This window comes from Labeo rohita, chromosome 25 (genome assembly GCF_022985175.1).
Source record: "Labeo rohita strain BAU-BD-2019 chromosome 25, IGBB_LRoh.1.0, whole genome shotgun sequence".
NCBI classification, from domain to species: Eukaryota; Metazoa; Chordata; class Actinopteri; order Cypriniformes; family Cyprinidae; genus Labeo; species Labeo rohita.
In genome coordinates this window covers 23,696,728-23,720,191 of record NC_066893.1, presented here as the reverse complement: position 1 = coordinate 23,720,191, position 23,464 = coordinate 23,696,728, and the positions used below count along the sequence as shown (strand labels likewise).

Sequence of the window (23,464 nt, the reverse complement as noted above, 5' to 3'; positions counted from 1 at the left end):
ACCCATGGTACGGCAGCAAAGTTCCTTGATTATTACGTCGAAATGAGAGTATAGTTCCTAGCCATATCAGCCTAGAAAATCACAACTTTTCATTTTCCATCAGTCTTGGTCCACGATGTAACTACAGAAGAGTCAAGTTTTAAATAGGAAAAATATTGTCATTATATATGGTCATTTTTGAGCGAGATGCTATCGGTCTAATCAGATTCAATGATCTATGCTAAGCTATGCTAAAAGTGCTACCGCCAGACCCAGAGATCGACTGAATGGATACGAAAATGGTAGAACTCAACTGTTTAACTCTAGGGGAGCTGGACAATGAGCCTCTCTTAAAAAAAAAAATGAAGTGTTCCCTTAATGGGTCCAAAGGAAAGTGCGGACTGCCGCTGTAACCTTACTTAACCCTTTAACTGTCACGTTCCCTTTGTGGGACGCCTAAGTTTACGTTTTCATGACAAATTATACATTGTTGGAAAGGTCTAAGACTCCTAAATAGATATTTTACCATATTTTTGTGTTACAAATTATGTAAGAAAAGTAATAGATTAATATGTCAAGAGTGCAACTTAAAAAAATCATAATTATTCTCATAATATTAACTTTATTGTCAAAATATTTCGACTTTATTCTTGCAATTTTTGACTTTATTCTTGAAACATTGACTCTATTTTCATAATTTTAGCTTTGTCGAAATATTTCAACTTTATTCTCGTAATTTTGATTTTATTATAGAAATATTTAGAATTTATTCTCATCATTTTGACTTTATTCTTGTCATTTTGACTTTATTCTCAAAATATTTTGACTTTATTCTTGCAGTTTTGACTTTATTCTCGAAACATTGACTGTATTCTCATAATTTCAACTTTATAGTCGAAATATTTCAACTTTATTCTCATAATTTTGACTTTACTGTAGAAATATTTTGACTATTCTCGTCATTTTGACTTTATTATAATTTCAACTTTGTCAGAATATTTTTACTTTATTCTCATAATTTTAACTTTATTGTCAAAATATTTTGACTTTATTCTTGCAATTTTGACTTTATTCTCGTCATTTTGACTTTATTATAATTTCAACTTTGTCTAAATATTTTGACTTTATTCTTGTAATTTTGACTTTATTCTCAAAACATTTCGACTTTATTCTCAGAATTTCAGCTATTATCAAAATATTTCAGCTTTAAGCTTGTCGCTGTCGTATTTAAGGAATGTTTCACCCAAAAGAGCAAAAATTTGCTGAAAATGTACTCACCCTCAGGCCGTCCATGATGCACATGAGTTTGTTTCTCCATCTGATTTTGAGAAATGTAGCATTACATCACTTGACTCTCATTCTGAGGGAGAATACATTCTCAGCAATTGTTCGTTTTTGGGTAAACGATTCCTTTAAGACCAAGAATGTGTGTTTGGCAAATAAAAACATCTTCTGAATGTTCTGAATTGTAACATTCAGTGGCGAGTGTTTAGTGAAGTATTGCAGATGAGGAAATGTGCTAAAAATGGCATGTATGAAAAAGCACAAATCGAGTAAACGTCTCAGTGATGTATGTGTGCTATCAGCGCCATTGATTTGGGCCACTTTGATTAGTTTCATGTGGTTCTCGTCTTCAAACACCAGATCCAACTGGTCCAGATGTTTAATTTATTTATTTTCTTAAAACCATTTCTTGAAGCATACAGCTGAATCGTTATCGATATCCAGTGCCAGCAATTTCAGAAATGGCCTTCACACTCCTTGATATTTCCTGGAACAGCCACACATGGCTGATGAAATGGACACAGAGTAAATGACTTTTCTCAGAAAGTTTTAATGCAAAACGCATTAGCTGAATCAGCAAAACTGCTGGAAAAAATGGATTATGTGCAATTATGCAATTAGACACAGTCACCAATGTCAGTGAGGATATATTACATTTCAGCTGTAAATAAACTGTTTTAATCATGCACGTCATCACAGTTAATGAGTTTTTCAGTTTCAATGGCTGTTCATTAATTTATGTGGGATGTAAATTAAAAATCGCTCAGAAAATCGCCACAGATTAGTGTGGACTTCAGCAGATTCAACTTTCCTGAGTTCTCCATCTTCTCTGTGTTCCAGAACAAGAGCTGTCCGCGCTTCGAGAATCCGGATCCCATCCTCATTCCGGTCGGATACAAAACCCGGATCAGTTTTGAGGGCATTAATCTGGACCCGTACAAGGTGAGTTCTGTTTGATTGCGTCAAATGTCAGTCTTCAAGGTCACAAGATCATTCAAAGTCATTAAATCAGTTGTCTAATATATTAAGTAGGGCTGTTTAAAATCAGTGGAATAAACTGTCTATATGTTATTAAGTAATCTAATTAATCACTAATATTTAATATATAATATTCAAATATTGTATAATATAATATAACATAACATAATACAATATAATATATAATACTGAAATTACTGTAATTATTAATTACATTACATTATTAAATAATTAATACTATAAGCATATATTAATATTTAATAACTATAATCCTTTTAAAATAATACAGATATTTTATTTATATAATCATTAACTTAAAATGTAAAGTTGACACCCCTAATATTATTATTGTTTTCAGAGATTATATCCATTGGCAAATTGTTTTATAATTATTATTATTATATTGTTGTTATGTAACATATGTATTTGAGTGTGTATAATTTCTAAGAGTATTATTATTATTATTATTATTATTATTATTAGTGTTGTTGTTGTTTTTATTAAGAATTTTATTCTTAAAACAAAAAAATATTGCCAATAAAACAAAAAAAACGTCAACATACATGAAATATTTTTTTATATTTGAAAATTATATGTATTTGAGTGTGTGTATAATTTATATAAATATATATATATATATGTGTGTGTGTGTGTGTATGTATATACATATATATATATATATATATATATAATTAATAATTACATTACATTTGCAGAATAGAAATGAAATAAGATTGTGAATAATAATAAATAATTAATACTATAATACAATTTTTTTTTATTAATTTCTCCTAAAATTTGTAGTGACACCCCTAATATTAATATCCATTGGCAAAATTATTATTATTATTATTATTATTATTATTATTGTTATTATTGTTGTTGTTGTTGCCAATAAAAAACTAGACGTCAACATATATAAAATATTTTATATATTTTTAAATTTTATGTATTTGAGAATGTGTGTATAATTTATAAAATAAAAATAAATGAAATAAATATTATCTAAATATTGTCATTATACTATAATATAATATAATATAATATAATATCATATCATATTGAAATTACATTACATTTAAGGGATAGTAATTAAATAAGATTATAAATAATAATTAATAATAATAATAATAATAATTTATATTAACATTTATATTAATAGTATAATCTATAATATATTATAAACTATAATATATAAACTATAATTCTTTTTAACATAATACAGACATTTACAGGCATTTTTTAAAATTAATTACTCTTAAAATTTGTAGTGACAAATTTGTAGTGATTCTTTTTAGAGATTATATCCATTGGCAAATTATTATTATCATTATTATTATTAATATTATTATTATTATTATCGTTGTTGTTGTTGTTAAAAATTTCATTCTTAAAACTAAAAATTGTCAATAAAAAAAACTAAACTTCAACGTATATTAAATATTACAACATTACACACACACGCACACACACACACACACACATAATAATGCACTTATAATCTGTTCGAAATCATAATTCAGTTTCCTCTAAACAGATCTGTCCAAATGTGGCTTGTACTTATTTCCAAATTTTTTCCCTTTTCTCCCTCCATCATTTCCTGTCCTCCTACCTGTGTATAAATGTTCCAAAAGTGTTTATTGTTGATGTTTTCTGAATTGTGACTCTTCAGGGCCGTGATTTCACCATCGGAACAGAGCTGATGAAGTCTGAGGAAGATGTCAAGACGGATCCGGGACCCTTCTACTCTTTCAGCGGTTATGTGGTTAGTTTCACACACACTCTGGCCCTGTTTCTCTCGATCCGCATGTTGCCCAAGGCAGACTGTTGTTCTTCTACTGTAAATCTTTTTATATAAAAAGCTCTTGCTAAATGATACGCAGCATAAAAAGACACCTACCTACACTTCAGTGGCTCTTCTGGGAGTTTATAGCTCCCCCTGTTGGAAAGTCTCCAGCCTGTAGTTCGTGTCTAGTGGAGAAAAGAACCGTAGGTGTTGAGCGGAGAGAGCAGCAAACGCTGTTCGGCTGCTTTTTGACTTCCTGCCAAACTGCCCGTAGATACAGAGAGGAATATTTTTACCTAAGATGAGCTCATGTCCAAATGAGACGCTCCTGAAAGCGCGTCTGACTCACCCTCTGATCTGTCTCTTCCAGTTTTCCTTTGATAAAGCTCATGAGACCAACGTTCTGTTCCACGTCAGAGACAAATACACCGGAAAGAAGATCGACAGCAGTCTTAGCGGTAATCGCTCTCACTTTTTTTTCATCATTTACTCACCATATGACTCTTTCTTCTGTGGAATATAAAAGAAGATATTTTGAAGAATGTGCTGGTTGCTCCTGCAATATACTTACAGTGAATGAGGACAGAAGTTTTAAAGCGTAAACATTTCATGAAATTGTCCATATGATTCATGCACTATGTTCCAACCCTTCTGAAGTCATTCAGTAGTTTTGTATGATGAACTCACTCATGTTCCCCATTCGTGAGCTTTTAACCATTAAGGAATTAAATTACCTGATTCTCATAGTAAACTCAGTGACTCAATGATCTGGAATGAGCTGAACTTGAGAATCTAATCAGCTAAAGAAGTAAATGATCATTTGGACTGGTTTTGAGAATCAGATCCACTCATTTGTTGAAAAGATTTGGCTCAATAAAAAAAAGATTTATTCGTAACTTAAATTCAGTTGTTTTTCATTCAAAAACAACACCTTATTCATTTATTACATAAAGTTTTTTTATTTTATTTGTCTTTACATAATATATATATGGGTCTGTTATAAATTATATTATTAATATCATTTATTTATTCATTTATTTATTTAGTCTTTAAAATGAAAAGACACTCCTACAGGTTTGGACTGATATGTATTTTATTATATTACTTATTATATTGTTTATGCAAAAAAAAAAAGAAAGAAAGAAAAAAGAAAAAATCTACAGGTTTGGACTGACATGAGTAAACTGGTTTAGACTGGATTATGAATCATATCCATTGATTCACGATTTGACTCAAAAGAATAATTCGTTCCCAAATTGAGCTTAAAACTTATTACATAACAATCAGTTGTTTCTCACCCAAACCATCAAATAATAATAATAATAATTTATATTTTAATTTATAATTTTATAATAATAAAATAATATATTTAAAATAATAATCAAATCTGTATTATAATAATAATAATTTAGTTTTTTTATATTATTTATTTTACTGTTATTTATGCAAAAAAAGTATACATGTTTGAACCAACATGAGTAAACAATGACCGAAAATTAAGCACAATTAAAAAAATTATCATACTCTTATCATAGTCAAATTCAGTTGTTTCTTACTCAAAGTCATTGAATAACATTAGAAAACCTGACTATAGGGAACAAGCTTAATTTTAGATATATTATTTATTTATTTAGGTCCTTTATGTTATTTAATTATATTATTTACTTAGACAAAAAAAAAACTTCTTATGTTCTTCTCATATCATACATGAATTCAGTTGGTTTTCACTCAAAGCCACTGAATATCGTTGACAAATGACTGAAATTTTGACTGGTTTAAACTGATTTTGTGAATCTGATACATTGATTTGTTTAAAAGATTTGAATCAAAGAATGATTATTTCGATTTCAACTTAAAAACTTCTTATATTCTTCTCATTTCATACTTAAATTTAGTTGTTTCTCACCCAAAGCCATTGAATAACATTGACCGATGACAGAAATTTAGACTGGTTTAGACTGGTTTTGTGAATCAGATCCAGTGAATCACTGAAAAGATCTGAGTCCAAAAAATGATTCATTCACAAATTGATCTTAAAAACTTCTGATATGATATGTTTGATATGAAATTCTTTTCATATCAAACTTAAATTCAGTTGGTTCTCACTCAAAGTTATTAAATAACATTGACAGATGAAAAAAACATAGACTGGTTTTGTGAATCAGATCCATTGAATCATTGAAAAGATTTGACTCAAAAGAATGATTCGTTCACAAACTGAGATTAAAAACTTCTCATATTCTTCTCATATCATACTTAAATTCAGTTGTTTCTCACCCAAAGCCATTGAATAACATTGACAGATGACAGACGTTTAGACTGGTTTAGACTGGTTTTGTAAATCAGATCCATTGATTCATTCAAAAGATTTGACTCAAAAGAATGATTTGTTCATGAATCGAGATTAAAAACTTCTCATGTTCTTCTCATATCATACATAAATTCAGTTGTTTCTCAACCAAAGTCATTAAATAACACTGACAGATGACAGAAATGTAGACTGGTTTAGACTGGTTTTGTGAATCAGATCGGTTGATTTATTCAAAAGATTTGACTCAAAAGAATGATTCGTTTACAAATTGAGCTTAAAAACTTCTCATATTCTTCACATATCATACTTAAAATCAGTTGGTTCTCACCCAAAGTCATTGAATAATGTTGACAGAAGACAGAAACATAGACTGGTTTAGACTGGTTTTCTGATTCAGATCCATTCAGATTCATTCAAAAGATTTGACTCAAAAGAATGATTCACAAATTCAGCTTAAAAACTTCTCAAATAACAACTTAAATTCAGTTGTTTCTTGCCCAAAGCTATTGAATAACATCAGAAGACTTGACTGTAGTGCACAATTTTAATGATTTATTGATATTATTTGCTTATTAATCATTTTATTTATTTTATTATATTACTTACATTTAAGCCAAAAAAGCCTTTAAACCATAAAAATTGCTACAGTTTTAAACCAACACAAGTAAGCAATGACAGAACATTTAGACTGGTTTTGCGAATCAGATCCATTGATTCATTCAAAAGATTTGATTAAAAAATGATTCATTTATCAATTCTGATTCACTACTTCTCATGTAAGTTAAATTCAGTTGTTTTTCACAGTATTGTTTATAGTATTGTTGTTACACTATTTACTTATTATATTATTTATGCAGGTTGAGATATAAGCCAGAACATTTTATTTTTGGTTAAACTAGACCTTTAAAATGTTTTTGAAAAACCTAAGCAAGTTCCTGTGGTGGTTTGACTGTGGGTTTGTGTTTCAGTCACTTTGTATAACTGCTCTCTGGGACGTGAAGACTGCAGCTTGTGTAAGAACGCCGACCCCAAATACCAGTGTGTGTGGTGCACGCAGAGCAGCTCGTGTGTGTACGAACAGCTCTGTGCCGTTAAAGAGCCGGTGGAGTGTCCCGACCCCCAGATCACTGACGTGAGTCTCACCGATGAGCCAAAACAAACCAATAACTCATCAAACATGTTTTAAAATAATGTCGTGATTTTGACAATCCTCAGTACTCTAAACACTGCCCTGAAAGTTCAAGCAATAATTTATATCATTTCTCTATCTCCTTTCCTGTTTTCACAAATAGTTTGAGTGAAAAGCAATAGAAACCTCAGGTCATGTTCTATTCACATGGCTGAATTACTGCTTGGGTGTGCATTCGCTCCTTTAGAAAAAATCAGCTTTTATTGTTGTATTAGAGAGATTGGTCAGCTCTGTGGTCTTTTCTCAGAGCGGTTCATGATTAGGGTGTTCTTGTGATGTATTTCAGATCACGCCGAGATTCGGCCCACTGAAAGGAGGAATAGCTGTGACTATTAAGGGCTCGAACCTGGGCATTCAGAAGGATGACATTAAAAACATCACAGTGGCTGGAGTGCCATGCAAACACCTGCGGGAACGATACTCCGTCTCAACCAGGTAACGTCCGCAAAAGCTGAGCCGCTTCTCATGAATAGAGTGCAAAAAAGTCTCTGTGACTAAATATAATCATATTTTTCTTTCCAAATAATTCTTAGTGAAATGAGATATTAAAACTTAAACTTCAGATATTGTTTGTTAGTCTCTATTATTATTACATTAAAAATAAAAAAAATAAAAATTATTAAAAAATAATAAAAATGTATAGATATTTTTTTTTATATTAATAAATTTTGCAACCTTGATAAACAAAATAAATATTACACATACAGTTAATGAGATGTTTTTACAAAAATATAAATATGTTTGTTTATATATATTATATTAATAAATTCTCTATATATAAATACACACATACAGTTAATGAGATGTTTTTACATAAATATAAATATGTTTTTATATATATAAATTATTTTTATATATATATAATATTTTTATATATATATAATATTTTATAAGATAAATTATTTAATACATGAAATATATTTAATTAAATAAAAAAATTAATTATCCTTAAAATTATTATTTATATACATACATACATACATACTTACACACACACACACAGTTAATAAGATGTTTTTACAAATATAAATACATTTGTAAATGTATATATATTTCTATTAATACTATATTAATAAGTTATATTAGGTTCACAAATTATGTATTACATATATAAAGTTAATAATCATTAATGATAGAGAGAGACAGAGAGAGAGAAATTATAAATATTAAAAATAGAAATTATGCATATTAAATTAATTATTATTAATTAATTCATAATCTAATCATTAATTATATAAATACACACACACAGTTAATAAGATGTTTTTACATAAATGTAAATATGTTTACATAAATGTAAATACATAAAATATTACAAAATAAATAAATATATATAATTTAATAAACTAATTATGTTTATTTTATATTATTATATATTATTGAATTATATTTACTTATTAATTTAATTATATATGTGTATGTATATTAATTATTATTAATTAATAATCTAATCATTAATTATACAAATACACAGTTAATGAGATTTCTTTTTGTGAATACGTTTGTAAATTATTAATGTATATATATATATATAATAAAATAATAATATTTTATATGTGTATATATATATATATTAATTTAATTATTATTAAAATAATTAAATTAAATATATATAGACACACACAGTTAATGAGATGTTTACATAAATATTAATAAAATTGAAAATGTATATATATATATATATATATATATATTATAGTAAAATAATAGTATTAATAATAAAAATTATTAATTATTATATGATTATATATATAAAATTTAAGTTTAATAAATAGACTAATATATTCATAGTCTAGATAATAAGACTATCAATAAAAACATGGGATTTGTGCCTCTAATGCTTTTAAAAAAGCTGTGTTACCTCAAAGTGTATTTTATTTGTGGAAAGTGTCTTGATTATCATGACTTCACTTCTGTGTGGCTTCAGGTTCGCTATATTTGTGTGGCTCGGGTACAGGAATAACTAAACTAATTTGGTTGCTGCAATACATGACAACATTTTTGATGAACTCTCAGACTAAGTGTGCTCGGTGTTGAACGAGAGCTCGTATAAACTGAAATCCCTGCCGGAGTTTGCGCATGCAGATCTCTGTGGTACCAAATGGCCTGATTTTCAGCGAACGTCCTGTTTGATAAATCTGGTTCATTCAGAGCTTAATTAAAAAATAATTACCCAGAATTCAAACATGTAAAAAAGCCCCCAAGAATGATCCAAATAATGTCTTGTAGAATTCGCTCAAGGCGTCGTATTGTGCTTGAAATATTAAGCGTGCACGAGCTTGTCTTTGCGTTTCCTCTTGTAGAACAGCGTTTGAAATACGGAGCATGTTGTGTGGATTTTGGAGTCAACAATGAGCTTTTCTCACAGGCAATGTCAGGCTTGGCTGAGTCAGTGATTCTACATCAGGGTTTATCAGCTCTGTTGTGAGCGTTCAGCCTGACTGAGTGTTTGTCTGGCTGCTAACAAGTTTGAAAAGGATCGTTCATGGGAGAGTTTGGCTTCAGAATTGTAAATAAGCTCGTGGAGAGATCGCTGTCAGAAGAGTCCGTCTGGGGAGGTTGACGTCCAGGTTTCGGGGGAACTGAGTTTAAATCTGTGGGATCGCTGTTCTTTAATAGCACCTGTTCTGCACTCATGTTTTGGGTGTCAGGGTGGGAAAAGTTTGTCTGGCGCTAATGAATCTTGTCTTCTGCTCAGTTTGACCTCGTCTAGAATCCGTTAGGGTTAAAGAAACGTTCTGGGTTGAATATAGCTTTAGGTGAATGGACAGCATGTGTGGTGTGCTGGGTGCAGAAAATTATTCCAACTCATGCTTCGGTTTGGAGAAGCTATAAGATGAAGAATCTAGAAGTATTAATTTACTATTTTATTTGCATTTTTTTACACATGTGTAAACAAAAATACAGTTAAATTAATAATAGATTTTTCTGAATTGATAAATGTACTAATTGTCAATTTGTAAATGTATTAATTTATTTGTATTATTCTCACACACACACATATTAAAATTATGCATAAACAATATGATTCAGTTAAATTAATAATTTATTTAATGAATGCTATTTATTAAAAAATGTGTTATATGTGTGTATATGTATTCATTTGTAAATAATACAAATTGTATAATAATTAATTTTGATATATATTAGTATTATAGATAGATACATGTATTAAGTGCTATATAAATAATATATAAATAAAAATTAAGTATTTTGATTAATTTTTACCTATATATATATATATATAGATAGATAGATAGATAGATAGATAGATAAATGTATTATATACAAAAATATAAATACATATAAATATATAAATAAATAAGAAGTAAATAAGAAAAATAGTAATATGAGTAGTGTGTGTGTATTTATATATATATTAATTCATGTGTAAATAATATCAATAAAATAATAATATATTAATACATATAAACATATAAATACATATAATATATATTTAATATATTGTAATATAATATATTGTAATATATATACATTAATTTATGTGTAAATAATATCAACAAAATAACAATATATTTTAAAATAAATGTGTAAATGTATTAATTTACTACTTTTGATTATAATATGTAAGTAAAGGCATTTCATTCATTTTAATATTTTATTTCTATTATTCACACACACACATTAAATGTAAACATAAATAATATAATGCAAATTAAATTAATTATTTGTTTTATGAATGTCTACATGTATTTATTTACCATTTTATATTAATTTAATTATATATATGTAATTTTATATTAAAATTAAATTATTATATTATTAAATAATGTACAAATATAATAATAATATTAATATAAAACTAATATTAATAATATTATTAATAATATTATATTAATATAGTAATTAATATTAATATATATTATAGATAGATTGGTTGATTGATTTATATTTTTATCAGATAATTTATTTACAAATGAACTATTTCTAAATAATAAATAAATAATACAACGAATAAAGTGTGTGTATGTGTGTGTGTGTGTATGTATGTATGTATATATATATATATATATATGTATATATATATATATATATATATATATATATATATATATGTATATATATATACACGCACACTGCAGGTCGCTTTATTTAGATTTTTTACATTTATGCTTATTAAAAAATATTAAAATTAATTACTCAAAAGCATGTCATAAAAGTTGGTACTGTCTGGATCTTTTAATTAAAGCATTTTTTGCGTTTGTTTGGCAGTGTGGTGTGTGAAATCGGCCCGGCGCAACTGTACAAAACCGGAGAGGTGGAAATCGAGGTGGGCAGAGGAAAGAAAGGCATATCCACAAAAACTGTCCGCTTCACCTACAGGGTAAGTCACGATTCTGCATTACCCAGCATGCATTGCTCTCACAGTAATTCAGTGAAACTCTGTGAGCGTTTGGTTTGTGTGAGTCCACAGGAGCGTCTCTCAGCGTGCGTTATGTAATGCTGGGCTGTTTTGTGTGTGGCCACTGGTCACACGCTCCTGCAGGGCTAATAATTATCAGCCGCTGACGGCTTCAGCAGAGTTTATTGCATCAGTTTTTCAGGGAGATAGGCTGTCACAGTCGCTCCCGCAGGGAAACGATGAGGGTGTGTGTTTGTTCAGCAGACTGACGGCTCTCGGACAGCTCGCAGATGCATTTCCTGGGATTATGTAATCATTACAATAAGATGGTAATGCGTCGGCCGTCTTTGTCATTGCTGGGTATTTGCAGCTCTTGTGCAAATTATTTATTTCTGTAATATTGCAGTTTATATTATTTATTTAAAATATTTGTATATATAATTTAGAAAATATATATTATAAAATGTTAAAAAAAAAATTTTATGATATGATGCATATTTGATTTTATTGTGTGTGTGTGTGTGTGTGTGTGTGTATATATATACATATATATATATATATATATATACATATATGTATATATATATATATATATATATATACATATATGTATATATATATATATATACACACACACACACACGTTTGTTAGATATATTATTATAATTAATATATAAAAGATTTTATAAATTATTTAGAATTAAACATTTATTAATATATAAACTTTATAATATATAAAAGTTTTTGCATATATTAATATATAACATTACTGTAATATTACAGTTTATAAATACAATTAATATACAACTAAACTGGTATTTATTAATATATAAACATGTATTTATTAACTTTTAATAGATTAATATATAACATTATTACTGTAATATTGCAGTTTATAAATGTAACTATAATTAAACATATTTATTAATATATAAATGTATTTATTAACATTTTATTAGATATAAATATATAACTATTGTAATACAATTTATAAATATAATTAATATATGATTAAACATGTATTTATTAATATATAAACATGTATTTATTAACACACACACATATATAAAACATAATTACTGTAATATTACAATTAATAAATTACTGTAATATTACAATTTATATTATTTATATTAATTGTAATTACTTATGTATGTTAAAATGTGTGTGTGTAATATGATACAAGTAAAATAGTAAGTAAAATATTACTGTAATATTGGAATTTATAAATAAAATTAATATATAATATTGTATGTATCATATAAATTATTTAGAATATATAATACAATTAATAAATTACTGTAATATTACAATTTATATTATATTAATTGTAATTACTTATATATGTTAAAATTTATGTGTATAATTATTAATTTAGTAAACAATTTACTGTAATATTACAGTTTATAAATATAATTAATATATAATATGATGTATAATATATTTATATATAATATAAATTATTTATAATATGTTTATTTATAATATAAACATGTATTAATTCATATATAAACATGCATTTATTAACATATACATTTATAATAAATATATTATATATCATTACTACATTACTGTAATATTAAAAACTATAAATTATAAATTACTCTAATATTACAATTTATTTTATTTATATTAGTTTTAATTATTTATGTATGTTACAATGTATGTGTGGCCTATTGTGTGTACTTCATGTAATTATTAATTTAGTAAAAATATATTGTTGTAATATGTAGTTTTGTAATAAATCAATTTTAAATTATTAAAAAATATATATAATTAAATAAATAAATAAAATATTATATATATTTCATATATAGTATTGTGTATATAATTTGATATTTACAAGATAAACTTTTATTTCAATAAAAATTGTACAAAAGTCATATATAATAAGTCTGTTTTTATATTATTTCTAAAATTTAATTTCGATTACTTTTTACTTTTTATTACTTTGAAAAATAATAACTAAATAAACAAATTAACATTGTACAAAAAACATACAGGTGTAAAAAAAAAAGTGTAAATAACATTTTTAAAAAGTCTTTAAAAATGGCAAATTATACAATAATATTTTATAGGCATACTCATACTCATAAATATTAAAGATTTATAGCAAATATGCAAAAATGAATGCATAGTAAGAATAGTTATAAGCCCTAAACTAAATTATCCAGTCAACTAAAAATCAGGGTGATCTTTGTTTTTGTAGGATCCTGTAGCAAAGAGCGTGTCTCCTGTTCGAGGTCCGAAAGCAGGAGGAACCGTCCTCACTATCACTGGGACGCACCTGAACACGGCTTCAAAAGAAGACCTTCAGATCATGGTGGGCGACGTGCCCTGCAGAGTGTGAGTGCATCATAGGAAATGTTGTTTCTGTAATTTTTTTTTTTTACTAGGTTTGGCCTTTTGGGTTAATTTTGTGTTGTTCCTGTCTTTCAGTGAGAGCTTTGGAGAGCAGATCACCTGTAAACTGTCAGAGTACGTTGGCGATACGGTTCCATCGCCTCACCTCAACATCAAAGTTCAGTACGGCAAACTTACCGAAACCTCCATCGGTACGGCCTTTCAGTTCTCCAACAACCCGTCTGTGTCCGACCATCAACCCAGGAGCAGCTTCATCTGGTCAGTTCTGTTTGCCAGAAAATATGCCATCCAGTATTTTCTTTGCCGACACAACCATACATCATTACTCAGGCATACACTGATAAATACTGCTTTTTGCAAGTCAAGATTTAAATATGATTAATATAAAAATGTGTTATAACTTTTTACATTTATTTTTCATATATAATACATATTTGATTATATTGTGTCATTTATTGTATTATTAACTTGCCTAACTTGTATAACATTTAAACAATTTATTTTGTAATTCATATAAATATTTTATATAGAATTTTCTGAATAGTTAAAACATATATATGATCAAATAATTATAAATAGTTATAATTTAATTATTATTTTGTATGTTAAAATGATATATTTTCAGTTTTTAATAACAGTGTACATATATTATACATATATATACATATATTATTTGTCATCTGTGTAATATATACTTTTATATGATTTATTTTTATATATATATGAAATTAAACATGTATTTATTAGTATATGCGCACGGATTAAAAAAATGTAACAATTTTATAATATATACACTAAGTATATACACTGTAAGTATATAATTTTATATTTTATGATTTAACGTTAATATATAATAAAATGATTAATATATATATAATATATAATATTATATATATATATATATATTAAAATGTTTAATATATATATATATATATATGTAGATAGATCGATATATATATGAGACATGCATATATGCTGATATTTGAATTATTATTTATATATCTATTTATATACTTTAACATGTATTTATTAATATATATGATTAGATAAAAAAATTAAACCATTTCAAAAATATTGTTTTATGAACTTTATAATTTATATATATTTTTTTTATTTATTTATTTATTTTTTAATAAATATATTTTTAATATTGACTTGTGTAACCATTGCATTATTCATATACATAATTTAGCACTTACCATTTATACAGTTTAATAATTTATTAATAATAACAGTTTAATAATTTTGTATGTTAATGTTATATATTTTTGATTTTTGAATATACACACACATATGTATGTATATTTTGTAATCTGTGTAATATATACATTTATTTGATTTATAGAATGTATATATTATAAAATGTTTTATGTTAAAATAGTTTTGTCTATATAAAAAATATAAAAAAAGAGAGAGAGAGAGATGGGTTCACACCTCAACATAACATAAAGAACATTATCTTGTTTTTTTTTTTGTAACAAGTTTTAATTATACACTGCCCTTCACCAAGGTAACCTCAAATAAAATAATTATTACATTTCAGTGGTGGCAGAAAAATCGTGGTGGTGGGTTCTGGATTTGGCCTGGTCCAGAAGGCTTCCATCAAGGTTGTGGCGTCAGCTGGAGAATGGTCCAGACAGACCGTCCCGGAGGAGGTGAGAGCGAGAAACACCAACCCTGATCTTAGCGGCTCTCGAGGGAAACATCACTTGCTGTTTGTTTTTCGTTTCATCTGTTTCTCTCGCTGTCGGGCTTCCGTCTTGCATGACTCGCTCGGCTTCTGATTGAAACGACGAGAGCTGCTCCGATCCGAAGCGTTCAACGAGACGGAGATTAAACGAGCGTTTATCTAACGAAAAACTTGATGAACGCTTCATTTCATCTCCCTTATCTGAGGAGAAGCTTTTGTACTCCAGCCCTTTTTCAAGCGGTCTCACTGCTTCCAACGCTTTTGCTCCATCTGTCTATCTATCAGATTTTACGCCCCCACTTTTAGGAACTTTAGCTGCTCCCCCTCAGAATATCAATTGATTTCCCAGCTGCAGTGAAATCTGTTCCTCGGTTTTGCAGTCTGAGGACTTTCGATCCATTGTCAGGGTCGGTCATTAACAGGGGCTTGTGGAAAACAAATGCCACAAAAATAAACAAAAAGTGCCCCACAAATTAAATGTGAAAAATGAAAGGAACATGTCATTTCGCATAATTGGGGCTAAGCACTGAAGGTTTCCATTATTTTCTTCTTCTTCTTCCTCTCTGGACATCCTACAGAACCCCTTGCGGAAAAGTTATGAAATTTCATAATCAATATTAACCATAGCAAATTTGGAGTCTCTATCCCAAACTCTCTAGCGCCACCTATTGGCAATATTTCTGCTAACTTTTGAAACTCATAAGCAAATTTCTATTTTCCTGTGATTTCTTAGCTCAGTCGAGTTGAATGGATCAAATGCAACATTAAACATGTATTTATTAGTATATGCGCACGGATTTAAAAAATGTAACAATTTTATAATATATACACTAAGTATATACACTGTAAGTATATAATTTTATATTTTATGATTTAACATTAATATATAATAAAATGATTAATATATATATAATATATAATAAAAACCATTTCAAAAATGTCGAGTTGAATGGATCAAATGCAAAATTAAAATTTTAAAATGTAAATTTTGAATTTGGCATTTTTAAAATGCTGTATTTAATGAAAACTTTAGCATATTGTTATAATTCTTATAGAACCGCTTGCGGGAAAGTTATGAAATTTGACACACAAAAAGAGGACAGTCTCATTATTAGGCACAGCAAATTTGGATTTGAATTTTTTTCTCTGATTCCTTGGCTTATACCGAGTCGAATGCATAGCAGAATTTCAATTTCTACATATCAAGATATTTTGCAGTTGTTCCACAGTTGCATACAGTGTTCCACAAAAATCAAATTACTAGACGTTTGTCCAATTTTCACCAAAATTTGCTCAGATTATCTTCAGAGCATTTTGGCAAAAAGTTATCAAAAGCTTTTTGATATACCAAACCATTTTCGTAATGTGTGTTTCTTGCATAACTATTCTTGCAAAAAAATTTTAAAAAAAAATTCAAAATTTTTAATTTCTACAGCCCAAGATTTTTTTTGTAATTTTGAATTTTGTGAAAAATCTACTTTTTCAAACTCATTCTAGACAGTTTGTCCGATTTTCACCAAAATTGGCTCAGATCATCTTCAGACAATGCTGGCAGGAAGTTATCAAAATATTTCCGATAGACCAAACCACTCTCATTTTTTACGAATTTTACGAAATTCACACAAAAATGCACACAAGGCTATATCTTTGCAATACTTTAGTGGAACAAAGTTGTTAAATGTTATACCAACACATACCAAGTGTTATACCAAGTTTCGGCACCTACTGGTCAAAAGATGTTAAAAAAAGTACAATTTTGTTTATAATGTTAGTTTAAAATGCTGCATCTTATGAATGCTTTAGTGTATTGTTCTTATTTGAATCTAAGTTTGTCCAATTCTCACAAAAATTGTCTCAGACTATCTTCAGAGCATTTTGGAAAAAGTTATTAAAAGCTCTTTGATGTGTCAAACTATTTTCATAATGCGTGTTCCTTGCATACCAAAATTTAAAAAAAAAATCTAAATTTCAAATGTTTAAATTTGTAGATTTAAGATTTTTCGTAATTTTTAAATCAACTTTTTTACACTCATCCTAGATGATTGTTCAATTTTCCTCAATATTGTCTCAGATCATCTTCAGACAATGCTGGCAAAAAAAAGTTTTGAATAGACAAAACTGTTTTCGTAAAGTGTTTTGCAAACTTGACAAAATTCATGCAAAAATGGACATGAGGCTATATCTTCGCAATGCTTTAACAGATTCTGACCAATATTGGTATGTGTTATTGCAACGCACACCAGGTGTTATACGAAGTTTCGGCTCAGCGCCACCTACCGGTAAAAAGATATTAACGTTTTTGTTTTGATTTTTTGAACCAAAAGGTATATTTTTATTATATTTAAGAAAAAGTTATGAAATGTAGCACATAAATAGAGGACAGTCTTATTATTAGTCACGGCAAATTTGGAGTCTCTAACTCAAACTCTCTAGCGCCACCAACAGACCAAATTTGCACTCACGTTTCTGCTAATAACTTTTGAACCTTAAAGGAGAAGTCCTCTTCCAAAACAAAGATTTACATATAATGTACTCACCCCCTTGTCATCAAAGATGTTCATGTCTTTCTTCAGTCGAAAAGAAATTATGTTTTTTGTGGAAAACATTTCAGCATTTTTCTTCATATAATGGACTGATATGGTGCCCCGATTTAGAATTTCCAAATGAAAGTTTAAATGCGGCTTCATATGATCCCATAATGACCCCAGCCGAGGAAGAAGGGTCTTAAGTGAAGAAGGGTGATAGTGAAACGATCGGTTATTTTCATTTAAAAAAATACTATTTAAATACTATTTCATCTCAAATGCTCATCTTGTCTTGCTCTCATTGAACTCTGTGTATTCTGACTCAAGACAGTTAGGGTATGTCGAAAAACTCCAATCGTATTTTCTCCCTCAACTTCAAAAATCATTTCAAAATCATTCTAGATCACTGCAGAAGTACCGACCCAGTCTTTGTAAAGTGAACATGCAAAGAAGATCAAACACCTTTAACAAAAAAGGTAAAAAACAGTGATACAGGATGATTTCAAAGTTGAGGGTGAACATGAGATGGGAGTTTTTCGACATACACTAACTGTCATGAACCGGAACAAAAACAGTCCAGACAGAGTAAGACAAGCGTTTGACATTTAAAAGTATGGAAATTATATATATTTTTTAATGAAAATAACATTGATGATCGTTACGCTAAATAAGGCCCTTCTTTCTCGGATTGGGATTATTTACAACCGCATTTGGGATCGTTTGAAGCTGCATTTAAACTGCATTTTGGAAGCTCAAAATCGGGGCACCATATCAGTCCATTATATGGAGAAAAATGCTGAAATGTTTTCCTCTAAAAACATAATTTCTTTACGACTGAAGAAAGAAAGACATGAACATCTTGGATGACAAAAGGGTGAGTACATTACGTGTGAATCGTTGTTCTGGAAGCGGACTTCTCCTGTAAGGTCTAACAGCAAAATTCATTTGCTCATAACTTTGTTCATACTGAGTCGAATGCATATTTTCGCAATTTACTTTTTCTAACTCGTCCTAGACGGTTTGTCCAATTTTCACATAAATTGCCTCAGTTTATCTTCACAGCATTCTGGCAAAAAAATTATTAAAAACGTTTTGATATACCAAACCGTTTTTGTAATGCACATAAACGTATTTTACAGTTTGTGTCAAAATGGACATGAGACTACAGTATATTTCTGCAATGCTGTAGCGGATTCTGACCAAACTTAGTGTGTTTTATAACAAGCATGACCTGAGGACACATGAGTAGTTTCGGCACGGTGCCACCTACTGGTCAAAAGATATAAAAAAAAAATTACATTTCAGCTTATAACTTCTGACCATTTTGGCCAAAAATCATACGACTGGATGTTTTGAGGGGGCCCCATAGCAAATTCAGTGCACAGGGCCCAGAATTCCTAGCGATGCCAGTGGATACAATGATTCATGTCACAGCTTCGGTGATTATAACAGAAGTTTTTGAATAAATGAAGCTAGATTAGAACTAGACTAACGTCATGTTTGTCTATGCAGCCAGAATATGATGTGCTGTCTCTATTCACAGAAGTGATGTTTACACAGTCTCTCTCTTTCTCAGTTTGTAGAGCGAGCCAAGGAAAAAAACGACACCGTGATCACGTTTGTGTCACCTGCGGTCAACGAGTCTCAGTTCTTCAAGACGTACGTGCAGCTCGATGACCTCCAGACGGAGCTGACGCCGTTCGAGTATCACCCCAACCCCACGTTCGATCGCCTCAGCAAGACTGTTATCACTGAGAACAGCATGATCATTGTGACTGTGAGTATCTGCTCATAATGTCATTCAAACAGGGTTTTTTCATGCTCTAAATGTGTTTTTGCTGTCTCAGGGTCGTGGTTTTTCTAAAGCGATGACGGCGAAGGAGGCGCAGGCGTTTGTGGGAGATGCCCCGTGTAACGTGAACACATTACAGGATGATAAATTATTCCTGGACCCACCCTCAACCACACCCAGTGCTCGATCCAAGAGACAGAGGAGAGACACCGGCTCTGATCCGCTGGACCTGGTGGTGAGAGAATGACATCCGTCCATTTATATATTAATTCATCCATTCACATATTTGTTTCTATATATTTCTTACAAGTAGGTATTACAGAATATGCATTTTTAATGTCAAAGGAATAAACCTGTTAATCTTTTCATCCATCCACTCATAACAGTCTCTCTCTCTCTCAGATTAAGTTTGGCAACGGCGAGTGGTTGGTCGGCTCTGTTCGCTACGAGAGGAAGTACAGTCTCCCGCTGCCCATCATCATCCCAGCGGTGGTCGTTCCCATGCTGCTGATTATCGCTATCTCTGTCGTCTGCTACAGGTTAAAAAGAAGAACTGCACCTCCCACAATGCCCTTGAGCTGTTTGTCTGAGTGAACGTTTCATGTCATGAGCTTGTGAATTCATCTCATCATCTGTGTGTAGGAGGAAGAGCCAGCAGGCAGAGCGAGAGTACGAGAAAGTGAAGCATCAGCTGGAGAATCTGGAGGAGAGTGTTCGCGACCGCTGCAAAAAAGAGTTCACAGGTCACATATGCACGCATCTTCCCATTACCATGGCAATGGGGTGTTTTTAGCATGGCTAGGAAACAAAATACTGACGAGTCAACTAGTAAGAGTAGAATATATCGATCTCAGTGTGTATGCTTTCTTTGAATTATTTTTTCGGCTAAAGCATGCTATCGGCACCCTACTCTAAAACTTGCTGACCTAAGTAATTAACTAGTTGTTTGCTTGATGCCTGCAATCACTCATTTCAAGTATGTTACTTAGAAGAGTAGCTGATATTTATCAAATAATTCATACTTCATTCATCCTTCCACCTATTTATTTAGTTATTAGTTATTGTTTGTGCATAAATCAGTTGTTTATCTATCATCCACTTTTTTCTATTTATTTATCAGCCATTTATTTGTTCATTCATTTTTATGTTTATTTATTTATGAATCGTTTGTTTGATCTTTCCACATATTTATCTGTCACTTGTTTATCTCTCATTCACATTTATCAATTAATCTGTTATCTTTCTACTTATTTTTTATTTATCAGTAATTTCTCTTTTCACATTTATTTATGCATTTATTACTTTTGTTTATCTATCTATGTATCTATCTGTCTGTCTGTCTGTCTGTCATTTAATCTACTGTTTATATATATTTCCACCTAATTTTATTTATCGGTTATCTCTATGATGTATTTATTTGTTTGTTTGTTTATTCATTTATCAGTCTACTGTTTATATATCTTTCCACCTGTTTGTCGTTTATCAGTTATCTCTCTGACTATTTATTTACTGTTTGTATATCTTTCCATCTATTTTTCATTTATCATTTATCTCTCTGATGTATTTGTTTGTTTGTTTGTTTGTTTATTTATCAATTAATCTACTGTTTATATATCTTTCCACCCGTTTATCGGTTATCTCTCTGACTATTTATTTTTTTATTATTTTATCAATTAATCTACTGTGTATACATCTTTCCATACCTTTATCGGTTATCTCTCTTAGTATTTATTTATTTACTGTTTATATGTCTTTCCACCTGTTTTTTATGTATCGGTTATCTCTCAGACTATATTTTTTTAATTTATTTATGAATTAATCTACTGTTTATATATCTTTCCACCTGTTTATCGGTTAACTATTTATTTATTTGTTTTTTATGTATCGGTTATCTCTTAGACTTTTTTTTATTTATCAATTAATTTACTGTTTATATATCTTTTCCCCTATTTTTTGTTTATCTGTTATCCCTCTGATTTATTTATTTGTTTGTTTATTTATTTATTTATCAATTAATCTATTGTTTATATATCTTTCCACCTGTTTATTAAGTATCTCTCTGACTATTTAGTTATTTACTTATTTATTTACTGTTTATATATCTTTTTCCCTATTTTTCATTTATCGGTTATATCTCTCTGACTATTTATTATTTTTATTTATTTATCAATTAATCTATTGTTTATATATCTTTCCAGCTGTTTATCGGTTATCTCTCTGACTATTTATTTATTTATTTACTGTTTATATATATTTTTCCCTATCTTTCATTAATCGTTATCTCTCTATTTATTTTTTAATTAATTTATCAACTAATCTACTGTTTATATATCTTTCCACCTGTTTATTAATTATCTCTCTGACTATTTATTTATTTATTTATTTACTGTTTATATATCTTTCCACCTATTTTTCATTTATCGGTTATCTCTCTGAATATTTATTTTTATTTATTTATTTATCAATTAATCTACTGTTTATATATCTTTTCCCCTATTTTTCGTTTATGTCTTATCTCTCACATTTTTTTTAATTAATTTATTTATCAATTAATGTACTGCTTATTTATCTTTCCACGTTTATTAATTATCTCTCTGACTATTTATTTATTTACTGTTTATATATCTTTTCATCAATTTTTTATGTATCGGTTATCTCTCTGACTATTATTTTTTAACTTATTTATCAATTAATCTACTGTTTATACATCGTTTTCCCTCTTTTTCATTTTTCTGTTATCCCTGATTTATTTATTTCTCAATTAATCTAATGTTTATACATCTTTCCCACTGTTTTTCATCTATGTACTGTTTATATACACCTATTTTTAATACCTAACTGTCTATACACTGTCTAAATTGACAGTCACTTTTCTGTCTCATATATATATATATATATATATATATATATATGCCTAATATATGTGTGTGTACTGTGTGTGATTATTATATACAAACACATTCATGTATATATTTAGGAAATATTTACAAGTATATGTATTTATTATAATTTTTATATAGTTAATATTATATATAAATACAAATATTTTGTACATAACATATTTCTCTTAAATATATACATTAATTTGTGTGTATTTATATATACATAATAATTACACTGTACACACACATATATTAGCCAAACTCAAACTAAATTTTTTTTTTACCTATCCTTTATTTATTTATTTATCTCTCCATCAGTTC

At 28.6% G+C, this 23,464-nt stretch overlaps 1 protein-coding gene across 2 annotated transcripts in view; it reads left to right on the top strand.

Moving 5' to 3' along the window:
• Positions 1-23,464, top strand: part of plxnb2b (plexin b2b) — a 255,909-nt gene that overhangs the window by 207,757 nt on the left and 24,688 nt on the right. For both annotated transcript variants that reach the window (XM_051099100.1, XM_051099101.1), the window contains 13 exons: positions 2,104-2,205; positions 3,914-4,006; positions 4,398-4,485; positions 7,307-7,470; positions 7,814-7,962; positions 11,761-11,872; positions 14,100-14,236; positions 14,330-14,512; positions 15,798-15,909; positions 20,046-20,246; positions 20,317-20,496; positions 20,664-20,800; positions 20,904-21,004. In XM_051099100.1, coding sequence (XP_050955057.1) covers positions 2,104-2,205; positions 3,914-4,006; positions 4,398-4,485; positions 7,307-7,470; positions 7,814-7,962; positions 11,761-11,872; positions 14,100-14,236; positions 14,330-14,512; positions 15,798-15,909; positions 20,046-20,246; positions 20,317-20,496; positions 20,664-20,800; positions 20,904-21,004 — 1,759 coding nt within the window. The remainder of the gene's footprint in view (positions 1-2,103; positions 2,206-3,913; positions 4,007-4,397; positions 4,486-7,306; positions 7,471-7,813; positions 7,963-11,760; positions 11,873-14,099; positions 14,237-14,329; positions 14,513-15,797; positions 15,910-20,045; positions 20,247-20,316; positions 20,497-20,663; positions 20,801-20,903; positions 21,005-23,464) is intronic.